Raw genomic sequence first — 16,555 nt, 5'->3', positions numbered from 1 at the left:
CATAGCTTCTCATTCAGTATGATGGACCCAACCGCTCCTCACTCAGTATGATGGTCCCCACACAGAATGATGGCCTCCAAAGCCCCTCAGTCAGTATGATGGATCCCACAAATTTTCACTCAGTATGATGGCCACCATAGTTTCTCACTCAAAATGATGGCCCCCACAGCTTCTCACGCAGGATGATGGTCTCCACACAATATGATGGCCTCTACAGCCCCTCAGTAAGTATTATGGCCCTCACTCAGTATCATGGACCCTATAGTCCACCACTAAGTATGATGCCCCCAAAACTACTGACATTTAAATAGAAAAAATAAAACCCTATTTACCTATCCCTCATTTGCCCGGTGCGATGTTTAGTTTGTGCAGGGTGGGGACTGAGGGTCCACACAGCAGACGCAATGTAGAGACTTCAGTGCCCTGACGTGTGCTGAGTATCAAACTCACAGGCCCAGCACGTCAGTCTTAATGATGGGACGTGGTGGAGTAAAATGCACTTAAGTCATTAAGAGACGCACTCCGCTTAATGAATTCTGCACATCTTACAAGTGCCATATGACTGCAGTCAGGGATTGGCGTACATTACTGGCAAAATTTACCCCCCCAAGGTGGGGTAAATTTTGATGAATCAGACGAGTGGGCTCAGCAATGGCCAAGACTGGCACAAAAATAGCATAAGTCGCAAAAGTGTTTGCATAACTTCTCATTTTGAGTAAAATGTGCGAATGTGTTTTATGCCAGAATTTTGGAGTAAACACCTTAATGAATCGGGGCCTTCGGTTCACGTTGTCTTCGAAGATATTATGACCAGCTTATAATACTGTACATAATGGGGGTCATTTTCTAGCAAGGATAGAATAAAACATCAATAGGAGGTTACTGTCTTGACCTGAAAACAAATCATTTTTTCTGTAAAAGCTGAATAATGACAACACGATTTGTAAGATATTCTGAGACGGCTAAAACAACAGACAGAGCGAGCGTGGCTTATCTGTGTCATGTGTGGCCAACATCATAGGGGCAGTCAGAGGTCTGGACTTAGCGGAGATTAAACACTATAAAATCTCCTAAATGTATTGATGTTATAAAGTGGAAATGACAGTGCGGGAGGATGGAGTAGCAGAACCCTTTCTTGGCTTCTGATCAAGAGATTGGATGGCAGAGAGATGGCAGTAAGGACTCAACCAACGGCGAGAACAGATTAAAAAATTGAACTTTGCGCTCGGACACAATGTTTTCTTTCAGAAGGTCGTCACATGTAAGATACTTTGCAAACTAATTAAAGTGTGTGGATGATTTTCCTAAATGAGTTGACTCACCGTGAAAACTGCTTTAAAGCTGAACTGGTGATCCGCTAAATGCCATGAATCTAGACTCTGAAACTGGTCCCCAGAGATAAGCTGTGGCCCCAGGGGAAAAATGCAGCTGGAGCAGAACACATATTGCTTTAGGCTGCATTCACATCTCAGTGTTTCAAGGTCTGTGTGCGGACTGTGATGTACTGACCGGCTGCTGATCTAGAATTCATCAGCGTCACACATTCCAGGAGACAGGTAGCCTGTGCGGACATTGTGGTCCCTAGTTGGACCTAGAATGTCAGATGTAAGTAGTGATGTATGGACCGGCTGCTGATCTAGAATTCATCAGCGTCACACATTCCAGGAGACAGGTAGCCTGTGCGGACATTGTGGTCCCTAGTTGGACCTAGAATGTCAGATGTAAGTAGTGATGTATGGACCGGCTGCTGATCTAGAATTCATCAGCGTCACACATTCCAGGAGACAGGTAGCCTGTACGGACATTGTGGTCCCTAGTTGGACCTAGAACGTCAGATGTAAGAAGTGATGTATGGACCGGCCGCTGATCTCGAATTCATCAGCATCACACATTCCAGGAGACCCGCTGCTGCCATGGACATTGTGGTCCCTAGTTGGACCTAGAACGTCAGATGTAAGTAGTAATGTATGGACCAGCTGCTGATCTAAAATTCATCAGCGTCACACATTCCAGGAGACAGGTAGCCTGTGCGGACATTGTGGTCCCTAGTTGGACCTAGAACGTCAGATGTAAGAAGTGATGTATGGACCGGCCGCTGATCTCGAATTCATCAGCATCACACATTCCAGGAGACCCGCTGCCGCCATGGACATTGTGGTCCCTAGTTGGACCTAGAACGTCAGATGTAAGAAGTGATGTATGGACCGGCCGCTGATCTCGAATTCATCAGCGTCACACATTCCAGGAGACCCGCTGCCAGCATGGACATTATGGTCCTTATTTGGACCCGGAACGTCAGATGTAAGAAGTGATGTATGGACCGGCCGCTGATCTCGAATTCATCAGCGTCACACATTCCAGGAGACCCGCTGCCGGCATGGACATTGTGGTCCTTAGTTGGACATAGAACGTCAGATGTAACAAACCAGCCTTACTCACCGGACATTCAAATTAGTTGGTTGCCCATGTAAATGGAAGTGTGGGTACGTAGGAATTCAGTGAACACACAATTAGTGTGTATTTACAATATCATAGTCATTCGAGGACTTTTTTTTAAAGAGTTTTTTGATCTTGGTACAACCCCTTTAAAGAGGACCTGTCACTTGCCATGAATATGTATGTGTCATAAATACCGCTGTTCTCCTGAATCTGGCGATGTTTTACTTTTAATTCAATATAAAAATCCAGTAGCGCTCGCACCTCTCTGGAACCTGCAGCAGATGGTGTTACGGTACCACCCGTCCGTAACAAAATCAGTAAATATGATAAAAGAAGGGGGAAGCTATCTGCGCTGGAGTCAAGGTTTTAAACCCCTTGTGAGGACCCGAGTTAATAACTACTAAAAATAACCATGTGAGGAAAGTGAATGAATAAATTCCAAATAATAGATGGGGGTTGCAAATATCTAGAAATAATACAACCACCGTAGGAGATAAAAAAATGTATCATAAAAAAGACGTTGGTAAATAAAATGGCTTTGGTAAATGCAGTATATACCTGGTGAGGCTACCGCTGTGGAGTACAGTCTTCCGTGGTAAATCCACTCGCGTTGCCCAGGAGGGATGAAGTCCAATGAGTACCGTGTGTTGCTTTAGGAAGTGCCCGGTAAGGCTGCCGTAGTGACATGCGATCTTCCGTAATTCCTTCCACTTGCGTTGCCAGAGGAGGGTGAGATAAGATAAATACCGCGTATTGCCTTCAGGATTGCGGGCTGCAGGCACTGCCCCGGCCGGCAGCAGAAGATCCTGCGCTCGAGCGTTCTAGGAAGTGTGTCAGCGCTGCTGGGCTGAGCCGCTAGGTACTCTGCTGTTGCAGGACCTTACGTGACGTCACGGTCACGTGATTGCTCACGTGATAAGCTAAGGAAAGCGTGTGGGACCAAATCCTACGCGTTTCGGAGACAGACGTGCTCCTTCATCAGGGATTTTAGATGTTTTTCTTTTGTTCGTGCGCCTATCCTTTCCTGAGATATGCCCCATTGTTCCCTATAAATTTATTTATTTTAGCCAAAGGGGCGTGCAGTCATGGACTGTTTTCTGTGGGCATGTTCATGAAGACCACACCCACTAGGTCAGGGGTCCCCAACTCCTGTCCTCAAGGCCCACCAACAGGTCATGTTTTCAGGATTTCCTTTGCATTGCACAGGTGATGCAATTATTACCTGGGCAAGACTAAGGAAATCCTGAAAACATGACATGTTGGTGGGCCTTGAGGACTGGAGTTGGGGACCCCTGCACTAGGTTACCAAGGCTTGATTTACATACAGTGAAGATGGGGCCATATCTCAGGGATGGAAAGGCGTAGGAACAAAAACACAGCGACGATGGATTCAGGAGAATAGCAGCGTTCAAACCAGATCTAACAATTACATATGAATAGCAAATGACAGGTCTTCTTTAAAGGGGTTTTACCAAGATAATAGGTTCACTCCTATCCATAGGACAAGGGATAACTTCCTGGTTGTTGGGGGTCCAACCCTTTTTTATTGCCAACCATCTTAAGAACGAGCTTTTGAAAAAGCGGTCACGCAAAACGTGCGTCAAGGGGCCAGCAGGGAGACGTGTGGGCACTACCAATGATGATGGCTAAGCAGGACTGAAACTTGTGGGGCATGGTAACCTGGCTCTATTTAAGTACAAATACATGTTATTGATGATTGCCGGTCTCTACTCATATATTTTGTAATATATGGCTTACATCTGATGTTAGTACCAGAATACATGAAAGGAAAAGGGTTAACTTCACGTGCTTGCGAATTAATGACTGTGGATATTATGTAATGATGATATTATCCATTTTCCCCTGAATACACACATTGTGCAGTTTGTGGTCAACATTTCTTCTAACAGATAAAAAGATGCAGAACACGGCATTCTGCTTCCATTATATCCCATACATGGAACTGAAACTGCAAAAACAATTTATATTCCAGATGAATTTATTTGTTTTTTTGTTCCATGCTGAATTTAGTACACTGCTATAAATAAAAGCAAAGTGCTAAGTGAGTATTAAATTATTGGGTAAGAACAGCAGGAGTTCAGAGCAGCCCTGGGAGCGTGGAATTATCACATAGAATGTTCATTCACAAGAGTAATGACCTCCGACCCCAACACAATATATTTCTGGGTGAAGGACCTCACATCACAACCATGTTGGGCAGGCCGTACAATACATAGCTGCGAGCCGATGGGTCTTCAGAAAGAAGTCTTGAGTCACTGGGGTTGTGCGCAGCTTCCTCGTGTGTGTCCACAGAGACGTCTTCTACAATAGAAAAAGTTACAATACAGGAGATCATTTACTGAAACACTAACACTGCCCCCGATGGCCAGAGAGAACAATTACAGTGAGGCTTTCATTTATCCATAGCTGTTTATGGCATGAAAGCTGAGCACTGACTGGGTGATATGGGCAGGGCCGCCATCAGGGCATGACGGCCATGACTGGCGTATGGGGCCCGGTGGGCAGAGGGGGCCCGCATCGGGCCCCGTCTCATCTGCTCACCGGGCCCCCCCTGCAGGCGCTGCGGCTCACTATTGACGTGCGGGCCCGTGCCCGCACGTCAATAGTTAACAGTCGCCGCCAGCCAGTCGGAGGCTGGCAGCTGACTTGAACGGCGGCAGTGCGCAGTCGCACCTCGCCGGCGTCTGACGTCATCGTCAGCCGCCGGCGAGTGCGTCCTTCACCTGCGTGGAGGAGCTTCGCCCGCCGCGGGAGCATGGCAAGGTAAGAAGTTTTTTTTTTTTTTTGGTAGCGGCGATCCAGGGGAGGGGGCCCGGGGCAGAGGAGATGCTGGACACAGACAGGGGCAGAGGAGATGCTGGACACAGACAGGGGCAGAGGAGATGCTGGACACACAGGGGCAGAGGAGATGCTGAACACAGGGGCAGAGGAGATGCTGGACACACAGGGGCAGAGGAGATGCTGAACACAGGGGCAGAGGAGATGCTGGACACACAGGGGCAGAGGAGATGCTGGACACAGACAGGGGCAGAGGAGATGCTGGACACAGGGGCAGAGGAGATGCTGGACACAGGGGCAGAGGAGATGCTGGACACAGACAGGGGCAGAGGAGATGCTGGACACAGGGGCAGAGGAGATGCTGGACACAGACAGGGGCAGAGGAGATGCTGGACACAGGGGCAGAGGAGATGCTGGACACAGACAGGGGCAGAGGAGATGCTGGACACAGACAGGGGCAGAGGAGATGCTGGACACAGACAGGGGCAGAGGAGATGCTGGACACAGACAGGGGCAGAGGAGATGCTGGACACAGGGGCAGAGGAGATGCTGGACACAGACAGGGGCAGAGGAGATGCTGGACACAGACAGGGGCAGAGGAGATGCTGGACACACAGGGGCAGAGGAGATGCTGGACACAGGGGCAGAGGAGATGCTGGACACACAGGGGCAGAGGAGATGCTGAACACAGGGGCAGAGGAGATGCTGGACACAGACAGGGGCAGAGGAGATGCTGGACACAGACAGGGGCAGAGGAGATGCTGGACACAGACAGGGGCAGAGGAGATGCTGGACACAGACAGGGGCAGAGGAGATGCTGGACACACAGGGGCAGAGGAGATGCTGAACACAGGGGCAGAGGAGATGCTGGACACACAGGGGCAGAGGAGATGCTGAACACAGGGGCAGAGGAGATGCTGGACACAGACAGGGGCAGAGGAGATGCTGGACACAGACAGGGGCAGAGGAGATGCTGGACACAGACAGGGGCAGAGGAGATGCTGGACACAGACAGGGGCAGAGGAGATGCTGGACACAGGGGCAGAGGAGATGCTGGACACAGGGGCAGAGGAGATGCTGGACACAGACAGGGGCAGAGGAGATGCTGGACACAGACAGGGGCAGAGGAGATGCTGGACACAGGGGCAGAGGAGATGCTGGACACAGACAGGGGCAGAGGAGATGCTGGACACAGGGGCAGAGGAGATGCTGGACACAGACAGGGGCAGTGGAGATGCTGGACACAGGGGCAGAGGAGATGCTGGACACAGGGGCAGAGGAGATGCTGGACACAGGGGCAGAGGAGATGCTGGACACAGGGGCAGAATGGAGATACGGGGTATGATGAAAGACATGGGGGCATGACTGGAGACAGATCTTGCAGGATCATGGGGCAGGATTGATATGATGGAGACAAATGGGTCAGGATGGGGAGATCATATGGGGCAGAATGGATACTCATGAGGGCAGGATGGGAGAACATATGGCTGACGCCAGGAATGAGACACACGGTGGCCAGGATGGGGAATATTATTACCATAGGGACTAATTTAGGGATATTATTACTGCAGTGATGTATTTATTTTATTTTTTGAGGATACTGTTTTAAATGAGGGGGCGATCCTGTTACTGTGTAGAGTGATACTATGTCGCCTCTTTTTCTTCATGTGGTGTAATGTAGAAGTTGGGAAAATTAATTAATGTATTCTACAAGCAGAGCTCGAGATAACTGTGTTATTTGCTGCAGAAACGAGTCCTGGCTGGATGAAATGATGGCGGTCTGTGCTGGATGAAAGATGAAGGACTTCAACCTAGAGACGTCACTGGTAAGTCAGTGTGTTACCTATACACTGACACTATACACTGTATACAGAGCTCCTGTGTATAATTTCACTAGTGATCACTGTATTATCTGTACACAAACACTGCATACTAAGTACAGATCTCCTGTGTATAATGGCACTTATGGTGATAGTATGGTGCTTTTTTTTTTATTACTGATCAGAATTGTAGTATTCAGTCACTATGTGGTGGTAATATGTGGTCTGGTCATGGTGTTGTGGTATTTGTTCTTTGTATGTGATATTATTGGTCATTTAAAAAATTGAAAAATAAATATAAATATACCTAAATTGTATTGCATATTTTAACAAATATTTAATAGGTTACAGTAGAGTAGGGCCCGGCCAAAAGTGTCTACTGTGTTATGGTGGCAGCATAAAAAATCTTTTGGCCAAAACAAAAGCTGCCGGCTATATGTGTGATCTGGTGATAGGAACTGTTAATGTGTGATAGGTGAGAAGTGGAGTTTTTCCAAGAGAGAGCGGTGGGACTGTGGACAGTTCGAGGGGTGGAGCCCGGAGGCGGGGCTGGGGTGGAGCCTGGGCGGAGTCTCAAGGGGGCCCCGAAAATTTTGCCAGTATGGGGCCCCGAAATTTCTAGTGGCAGCCCTGGATATGGGCAACACTGAGATCTTATTTGTGTAGTCTTCATTTATTAAAGGGAATGCGTCAACAAGTTTTTTGTTATGTAATCTGAGGACAACATGAGGTAGAGGTAAAAACACTGAATTCAGAGATGGATTACTTATCAGGCTGTGTGCAGTTGTTTATTTACAAGGAAGGTTTTATCATCAGCATATTATCACTGACAGACTGGGTCTTATGACTGCTAGTCTGACCACGCCCCCTCCTGTGATAAGCAGCTCACTGTTTATAGACAATGTACATTCAGAGCCCGGTGTGGGCGGAGGCAGATTTCTGAGCTCTGTTAAATGCTACATCTAAGAGCTCTGTCACAACTGCTGCACACAGTAAACTAAGTGATACATAATTCGAATCAGGGTCTCTTTTCATCATGCTGCTCTCGGAGGAGGTAGCAAAAACCGGGTGACAGATTCCCTTTAACACTGGTGGGCCTTGTTGCCTATAAAATCCAATGAGAGCTCAAGTAGATGATGCTGATAAATGAGGACTGTAAAAAAGCATTAAAAATGCAGTGCTGATTTCTATACTGTGATTGGTTGACATATTTATTTACTGAGTGTCTACGTGCTTCATGAAAAATTACAACATTCCCACAGCAGTGAAGTCTTGTGTGGATGTACCCCAAGGTTATTTCCACACAACATCTTTTCCAGGTTGATTCCGCCTGGAATCCGTCTGAAAAAACGCTGCAAAAAAAGCACCTGGTCTGTTGTTGCTTCTTTTATCCGCTTCAGGGTCCTGAAACATTAAAAGGAACCTGTCACTTGAATTTGGTGGGACAGGTTTGCGGTCATATGGGCGGGGTTTTCGGGTGTTTGATTCACCCTTTCCTTACCCGCTGGCTGCATGCTGGTCGCAATATTGGGTTGAAGTTCATGCTGTGTCCTCCGAAGTACATGCCTGCGCAAGGCATCATGTGTCATTCCACCGCATCACAGCCTGGGAGCGCGAGTGGAGACACCGTGGAAAAGGAGCCGGCACGGGAGGCGAGTATAGGCTTTATTATTTTATCGGGGCCAAACATTTAGTTTAGGAAGGGGCTGCCCTAGTAGTGACCAACCCCTTTAAAGATAATCAGTAATGGAAAAACCCACCCATTGCTTTAAACAGATAGTGGGTAATTCAATAATCCTGACCCGCAGCGGTTATACGTACCCCTCACTTTCACGTCTGTGCTGCTCCCTAGTTTTCGCTGGCTGTGTACTGTTTGTCCTGTTGTTTTGCCAAGAGCAAGAAGATCTGGCAAAGTAAATAAGTAACATTAACGGCAACAGGAATCATATATACTGTATATAGTGGAAGAGGTGGCTATCTATACGATCACTTACATTCTGAAAGGAAGGACAGTCTTTTGGCATTGTGCTCTGGCTGTGTATGCCACTGGTTCAGCATCAGGGAACGTACGCCCGCCATGCTGAGCATCAAGGCTGTCTCCACAGGTCGCTCCAACCACAAGCGAGATTCACTGGGCAACAGAATATTCGTTACTCACAAACGTTCCATGGTTTTAAGGTTGTAAGTAGACACAAGTCTATATTAATCAAGGAAGGCAAAAACCCCAGGAGGCAGATGCTATATGCCCCATATAAGGGGAAAAATTCCTTTCCGACTCCACATACTGCAATCAGACTAGTTTCCTGGATCAACATACCATTAGAGAGAATCTAGTACCCAAAACATGTAATATTATATTTATTACAAAAGGCGACCAAGCCTCCTTAAGCTTGTTTAGTTAATTGACCATGACAACATCATGTGGCATACAGTTCTATAATCTCACTGCTGTTACAATAAATAACCCATAGTCTCACTGCTTGTACAGTAAAGAACCCATAGTCTTACTGCTTGTACAGTAAATAACCCATAGTCTCACTGCTTGTACAGTAAAGAACCCATAGTCTCAGTGTTTGTACAGTAAAGAACCTATAGTCTCAGTGTTTGTACAGTAAAGAACCCATGGTCTCACTGCTTGTACAGTAAAGAACCCATAGTCTCACTACTTGTACAGTAAATAATCCATAGTCTCACTGCTTGTACAGTAAAGAACCCATAGTCTCACTGTTCTTACAGTAAAGAACCCATAGTCTCACTGCTTGTACAGTAAAGAACCCATAGTCTTACTGCTTGTACAGTAAATAACCCATAGTCTCACTGCTTGTACAGTAAAGAACCCATAGTCTCAGTGTTTGTACAGTAAAGAACCTATAGTCTCAGTGTTTGTACAGTAAAGAACCCATGGTCTCACTGCTTGTACAGTAAAGAACCCATAGTCTCATTACTTGTACAGTAAATAATCCATAGTCTCACTGCTTGTACAGTAAAGAACCCATAGTCTCACTGTTCTTACAGTAAAGAACCCATAGTCTCACTGCTTGTACAGTAAATAATCCATAGTCTCACTGCTTGTACAGTAAAGAACCCATAGTCTCACTGCTTGTAAAGAACCCATACTCTCCCTGCTTGTACAGTAAAGAACCCATAGTCTCTAAACGCGCGGCAATATTTCAGTATTTACTGAAACAGAGGCCCTCGGTGATCTGCCTGCAAGAAACCCATCTAGTGGAGGAAAAAGTTGATATGTTACAGAAACGGTGGGTGCGCAAGGCGTATCATTCGACGTTCTCTAGTTATGCAAGGGGAGTGTCAGTCTTAATTCATACTAATACCCCATTTGAGGAAGTTGAGGTTAAAATCGATACGGATGGTCAGTATGTTTTGTTAGTGTGTAAAATCTTTAATCGTTTAATGTGCATTGTATCATTATATATACCTCCGCCATACTCTGGAAGGAAGATTCAGGACATATTGCAGTTTATAAGAAGTTGGGATGGGATCCCCCTTCTGGTGGTGGGTGATGTAAACAATATAGCAAACGACCATTGGGACAAGAGTAACCACGCATCACAGCGCAGGGACGGTAATGACACTCCCTTTGGTAACTGTTATGAAAGGCAATTCAGTACCACAATGGACATAGCGGTCAGAGCACATACAGTGATCTGACAATAACCCAAAATCATAGACCGAGCTCTGAGACGTGGGAACTCTGCAGACCGCAATCCCTAATCCTCTCCAAACAACACTAGAGGCAGCCGTGGATTGCGCCTAACACTGCCTATGCAACTCGGCACAGCCTGAGAAACTAACTAGCTTGAAGATAGAAAATAAGCCTACCTTGCCTCAGAGAAATACCCCAAAGGAAAAGGCAGCCCCCCACATATAATGACTGTGAGTTAAGATGAAAAGACAAACGTAGAGATGAAATAGATTCAGCAAAGTGAGGCCCGACTTTCTTAACAGAGCGAGGATAGAAAAGGTAACTTTGCGGTCTACACAAAACCCTAAAGAAAACCACGCAAAGGGGGCAAAAAGACCCTCCGTACCGAACTAACGGCACGGAGGTACACCCTTTGTGTCCCAGAGCTTCCAGCAACAAATTAGACAAGCTGGACAGAAAAAATAGCAAACAAATAGCAAAGAAGAACTTAGCTATGCAGAGCAGCAGGCCACAGGAATGATCCAGGGAAAAGCAAGTCCAACACTGGAACATTGACAGGAAGCCAGGATCAAAGCATTAGGTGGAGTTAAGTAGAGAAGCACCTAACGACCTCACCAGATCACCTGAGGGAGGAAACTCAGAAGCCGCAGTACCACTTCCCTCCACCAACAGAAGCTCACAGAGAGAATCAGCCGAAGTACCACTTGTGACCACAGGAGGGAGCTCTGCCACATAATTCACAACAGGTAACTATCTCAGAGAAATAGGTTGGATTGATCTATGGAGGGTTCGCAATGCCAATACATATTCCTACTCCTGTTACTCGACTACATATGGCTCGATGTCAAGAATTGATGTAGCCTTGGGTAACGATAGGATGAACGAACTGTTAAACGGGGTGGAATATAATCCCAGGATTTTATCAGACCATAGCCCTGTTCAGGTCTCTCTAAAGTTGTCAGGTCAGGATGGTTTGGGGAGGGCGGGCTGGAAAATTCACCCAGTCTGGTTACAAATTTTGGACATGGTAAAGGTGGGGGCAGAGATAGAGGAGTTTTTTTAAGATCAATGAAGGGAGCGCAGAATGCCATGTAGTGTGGGACACCATGAAGGCGTATTTAAGGGGAATTTTGTTTAGGGACATCTCAAGACATAAGACAAGGACCAGAGAGCGGGATCAGGGTGTCCTAGAGGAATTGAAGGCAGCCGAGGCGGCATTGGGGGAACATCGTACTAAGGAATCTCAGAGTCGTATGAGGGCGGCTCAGCGGGAGGTTGACCAGTTATTTTTGAAAAAAGCGGAGAGGTTGAGGGCCTTTCAGAGAGAAACTTTCTACTCAGAGGGGGAGAAGGTGGGGCACTTGCTCTCGGTAGTGGCGTCCGCGCAAAGAGACTCTTCACATGTCTACTCTATTAAGACGGAGGAGGGAACGTTGGTTATTCAGGGGGAACAGATCTTGGAAGTGTTTAGGAAATTCTATGACAAATTATATGCGTCCAGCGTGGAGAGGGGATCCGAAGATATGGCGAGGTATTTAGAAGAGATTGATCTGCCCCGGTTGAGTAGAGAGGAGTGTGAATTATTGGAGGAACCGATTGGGGAGGAAGAATTGGGGGCTGCTTTGGCGGGTGTTGCGGGGGGTAAGGCTCCGGGAGCGGATGGCATTCCAGCTGAGGTTTATAAGACTTTGAAAGAAACTCTGTTGGCCAAACTGGTAGGGGTGTACAATAGCTCGTTGGAAAGAGGGGAGTTGCCTTTGTCAATGAGAGAGGCTATCGTGGTGGTTATCACTAAAGCCGACAAAGATCCACTGATGCCAGAATCCTATAGACCAATTTCACTCTTGACTGCCGACATTAAGATTTTGGCAAAAGCCTTGGCAAATAGGTTGAGTAGGGTGATAGACAAATTGGTACACCCTGACCAGTCAGGCTTCATGCCTAACAAATCAACGGCACTCAACCTGAGAAGGCTGTTTTTAAATTTACAAATCCCATCGGACAATGTTGGCAAACGGGTTGTGGTATCCTTGGACGCCCACAAGGCCTTTGACTGTGTGGAGTGGAGCTATCTGTGGTCAGTGTTGGAGCGTTTGGGGTTTGGACCTAAATTCATCTCATGGGTGCGGCTGTTGTACTCTTCCCCTGTGGCAAAAATTAGGGTGAATAACGTCCTTTCCGAGACTTTCTCTTTGTCTAGGGGAACTAGACAGGGCTGTCCTCTGTCTCCACTGCTTTTTGCCCTGGCGGTGGAGCCCCTTGCTGCGAAAATTAGAGGTTCCCGGGAGGTGGGAGGAAGAAAAGGTAGCCTTATACGCAGATGATATTTTGCTCTTCTTGGAGGATTCGGGGGAGACCCTGGTAAGGGCGGAGGCCATTATTGAGGAATTTGGGAGCTACTCTGGCCTGAGAATCAATTGGGAAAAGTCCAATATGATGTTAGTAGATGGGGATTATGAAAATAGTGAAATGAGGGACTCTCCTACAAAGTTGAGGTTAGTGGATAAATTTAAATATCTGGGGATCCAGATCGCATTACCTCTGACGAGTTTTGAGGAACTAAATTTGCGGAAGATACGTATTAAGGTTCAGGCGTGGAAAAAGTTACATTTATCGGTTATTGGTAGAATAAATCTAATAAAGATGATTGTGATGCCTCAACTTCTCTACGTGCTGCACAACTCCCCTATATGGATATCGCAGAATAGATTTGGGAGGATTAAATCTTTGTTTGGCGAGCTTTTTTTGGGCGGGAAAAGTCCTAGATTTAAACAGGAAATTCTACAAAGACCAAAGACGGAGGGAGGAGTGGCACTGCCTAACCCATGGTTATACTTTTTGGCTTCACAATGTCAACATTTTAGGGGATGGGGTGTGGAATCGGGTTGGGAGCGGACACCCTGCAGCCTGAGGAAATTGATTGGGTCAAGGGTACTGAGTGAGGGTTTGGAGGGTGGGCATTTCCGAGAGAAGGGTGCTAAATTCTGCACTATTAGGCTTATCCATAGGGTTTGGGACAAAGTTAAGGGAATTAGGGGAGTGAGGGCACTTACTAGGTTTTCGCCCATATGGAATAATTGTCTCTTGCAGGAGTTTAGACAGATGGAGGGATTTCATGTTTGGAAGGAAGCAGGAATCTCTCGGATGAGCCAAGTCTTGCACCAAGGTAGAATTAAGAATTTCGAGACACTGCAGGAGGAATTTCTACTGCCAAACTCTGAACTGTATCAGTATAGCCGCATCTCTCATGCATATCGGGCACAATGTAGGAGGGGGCCTATAGAGATCCAGGTGGATCTAATGTTAGATTTTATCCTTATGGGGGAAGGCACGAAGGGGGTGATCTCAGGAATATATGAATTCCTTCTATTTTCCTTTTTAGAGGGGCATCCTATCAGAGCCAGGGCGAAGTGGGAGGCTGACTTGGGGGCGATTGACGGCTATCAGTGGGACTCAATATTGGAATACGTGCCCAGGATCTCGATGAGTGAGCCTGGGAGGCTGTCACAACTGTTTGTTATTCATAGGGCTTATAGAACTCCGGACATGTTCAAAGCTGGTCTAAGACCTAATTCCGAATGCCCTAGGTGCTTGCAGTCCGAGGCGGGTATCCTCCATATGATGTGGCAGTGCCCCAGGTTGTCCTCGTTTTGGATCGTGGTGCTAAATAAAGTGGGACTGACATACAAATGTTCGGTACCACGGGATCCTCTGGTATGTGTATTGGGGTACGTGGAGGAGATTGTAACTGATAACTCGTACAAAACAGTTATTGCTAGATTGCTGTTTATCGCGCGAAAGTTGATCGCTAAGTTCTGGATTAGGGTAGAGCCACCAACGAGAAGAGATTTCATGATGCAAGTGGATCATATTGTTGCATTGGAGAGGAGCATCTATTCTAAAAGAAACAAGATGGACCTTTTCAACAGGCTGTGGAATCCCTGGCTCGAGTCGACGTGATCTGGAGATTTTGTTCTTGCTTTTGGGTCCTCTGCCGCCTTGGGAGCAGTATTGATACTACATCTTCTTGTTCCTGGTTAATGATGGACGTTTGGGTAGATTGGAGCGGTTCTTGTTAGGTCTCTAGAGGTGGGGGTGAGGGGAGGGGAGGGAGGCTGGTTTGGGGTTAAAAAGTTTATTGAAAATGTAAAACATATGTGTATTGTTTGCAGCAATGTAATCTGCATATATTTTTCTTACTGCTTAATAAAAACATTTGATTAAAAAAAAAAAAAAAAAAAAAAAAAGAAGGGGCGTGGCCTGAACGTTCATGTGAGCGGACGCGTGACAGAGCGCTCCCGCTGCCAAAGTTAATATTATCCTTATAAGCCGCAGCTGAGCGGCGATTCACAGCGCTTACCGGCTGCAGGAGAGTCCCGGGAGTGCGGCGGTGTATAGCGGCGGCCCCGAGGTCAATGAGTATGACCAGGAGGAGACAAAGAGACGCCGGAGCCGGCGAGGCAGGGACCAGCCAAGATGGCGCCGACGCCAGGGAGAAGGCGGAGAAGGACAACGCGGCATGCCAGAAGAGAATGTCGGCGGCGGCAAAGCTCCAGCAGTTTGCTAGAGTGGAAGCCGCAGGGAACACAGGAAAAGCAGAGGAGGACGCCGGAGCAGACACAGACACAGAAGGAGAGGAGGAAAGCCCAGCAGAGGAGCAGGAGGTACAACAGGGGAGCAGGGATGGTGACATGGCGGTGGTAGTAGGGGGACCTGAAGATAAGGAGTCAGGAGCAGAGCCCACCCTTAGAGATGTCTTTGCACTGGTATCATCCTGCAAACAATCCCTGACCCAGCAGATACAGGAGGTTAAAGGGGATACAGCCCAGATAAATGCAGCCCTGCAGAAGATTGACAAACGTGTGGGGGCTGTGGAGGAAAGAGTGAGCACGGCAGAAGACCATATAGTGCAGCTGCAGAAAGCGGAGAGGAAGTTTGCTCAAACAATATCGGAGCTAGCTGCAAAAAATGAGGATCTGGAGAATAGGTCCAGAAGAAATAACATTCGCATAGTGGGTGTCCCTGAAAAAACTGAGGGGAGGAATCCCACGGAGTATATTGAAAGCTGGCTCCTTGAGACTTTTGGTGATGCAGCACTGACAAAAGTATTTGCGGTAGAGAGAGCCCACAGGGTCCCACCGAAACCACCTGTCCCTGGAGCAAGTCCCCGTACCATGCTTGCCAAAATCCTAAACTACAGAGACAGAGACATTATCCTGAGGAAGGCTAGAGACATGACGGATCTGACAATTGGAGGTCAAAGAATTGCTATTTACCCTGACTATTCCGCCCTGGTACAGAAACAACGGATGATGTTCACGGGTATCAAGAGACGGCTGAGAGAACTGGGAGTGCAATACTCCATGATGTTTCCGGCACGACTGAGAGTGGTAGCGATGGATAAGATTCACTTTTTCCAGACGCCGGAGGACGCTACCCAGTGGATAGATCTTAACGCTAAAAAACTTAAAGGGAAAGGAGATTGAAAATGTGGGGCGGGTTGGTCGGGAGGTATCTTAATTCTTTCAAAAAGGGGAAAAAAAAAGAGATTGACTGACAGTACACTGGTAATTGAAATGTGAAGGTTGAAGGGTGGAGTTGGGTATTACTCAGGGAACGCACTGGGAGAGCTGGTGCGGCGGTGAAATATGAGGGAGGAAGGGTGTGCAGCGTACTAAAAAGTTTATTTAGTTTCTTGCAGTTGTAATATAATACAGGTTTAATTATACTGTTCTTCTAAGAATTGCGCCGAATTCTGTTATAAACGGTAGCGGGAGGCGGAAAGAGAAGGTTTAGCAAGAGTGTTTGCAACGGGTGATGGTGCCCCACTCTT

The 16,555-nt window shown here is 47.1% G+C and overlaps 1 protein-coding gene across 1 annotated transcript in view; it reads right to left on the bottom strand.

The window, feature by feature from the left end:
• Positions 1–4,420: 4,420 nt before the first annotated feature.
• Positions 4,421–16,555, bottom strand: part of CFAP46 (cilia and flagella associated protein 46) — a 239,476-nt gene continuing 227,341 nt past the window's right edge. The window contains exons 57-59 of the mRNA XM_069753829.1: positions 9,053–9,189; positions 8,880–8,963; positions 4,421–4,761 (exon numbers count right to left, since the gene is read on the bottom strand). Coding sequence (XP_069609930.1) covers positions 4,637–4,761; positions 8,880–8,963; positions 9,053–9,189 — 346 coding nt within the window. The 3' untranslated portion in view covers positions 4,421–4,636. The remainder of the gene's footprint in view (positions 4,762–8,879; positions 8,964–9,052; positions 9,190–16,555) is intronic.

The sequence above is a fragment of the Ranitomeya imitator genome, chromosome 2 (genome assembly GCF_032444005.1).
Source record: "Ranitomeya imitator isolate aRanImi1 chromosome 2, aRanImi1.pri, whole genome shotgun sequence".
In the NCBI taxonomy this organism is placed as follows: Eukaryota; Metazoa; Chordata; class Amphibia; order Anura; family Dendrobatidae; genus Ranitomeya; species Ranitomeya imitator.
The sequence above is the reverse complement of the archived record's forward strand: the minus strand, read 5'-3'. Positions and strand labels throughout refer to the sequence as shown.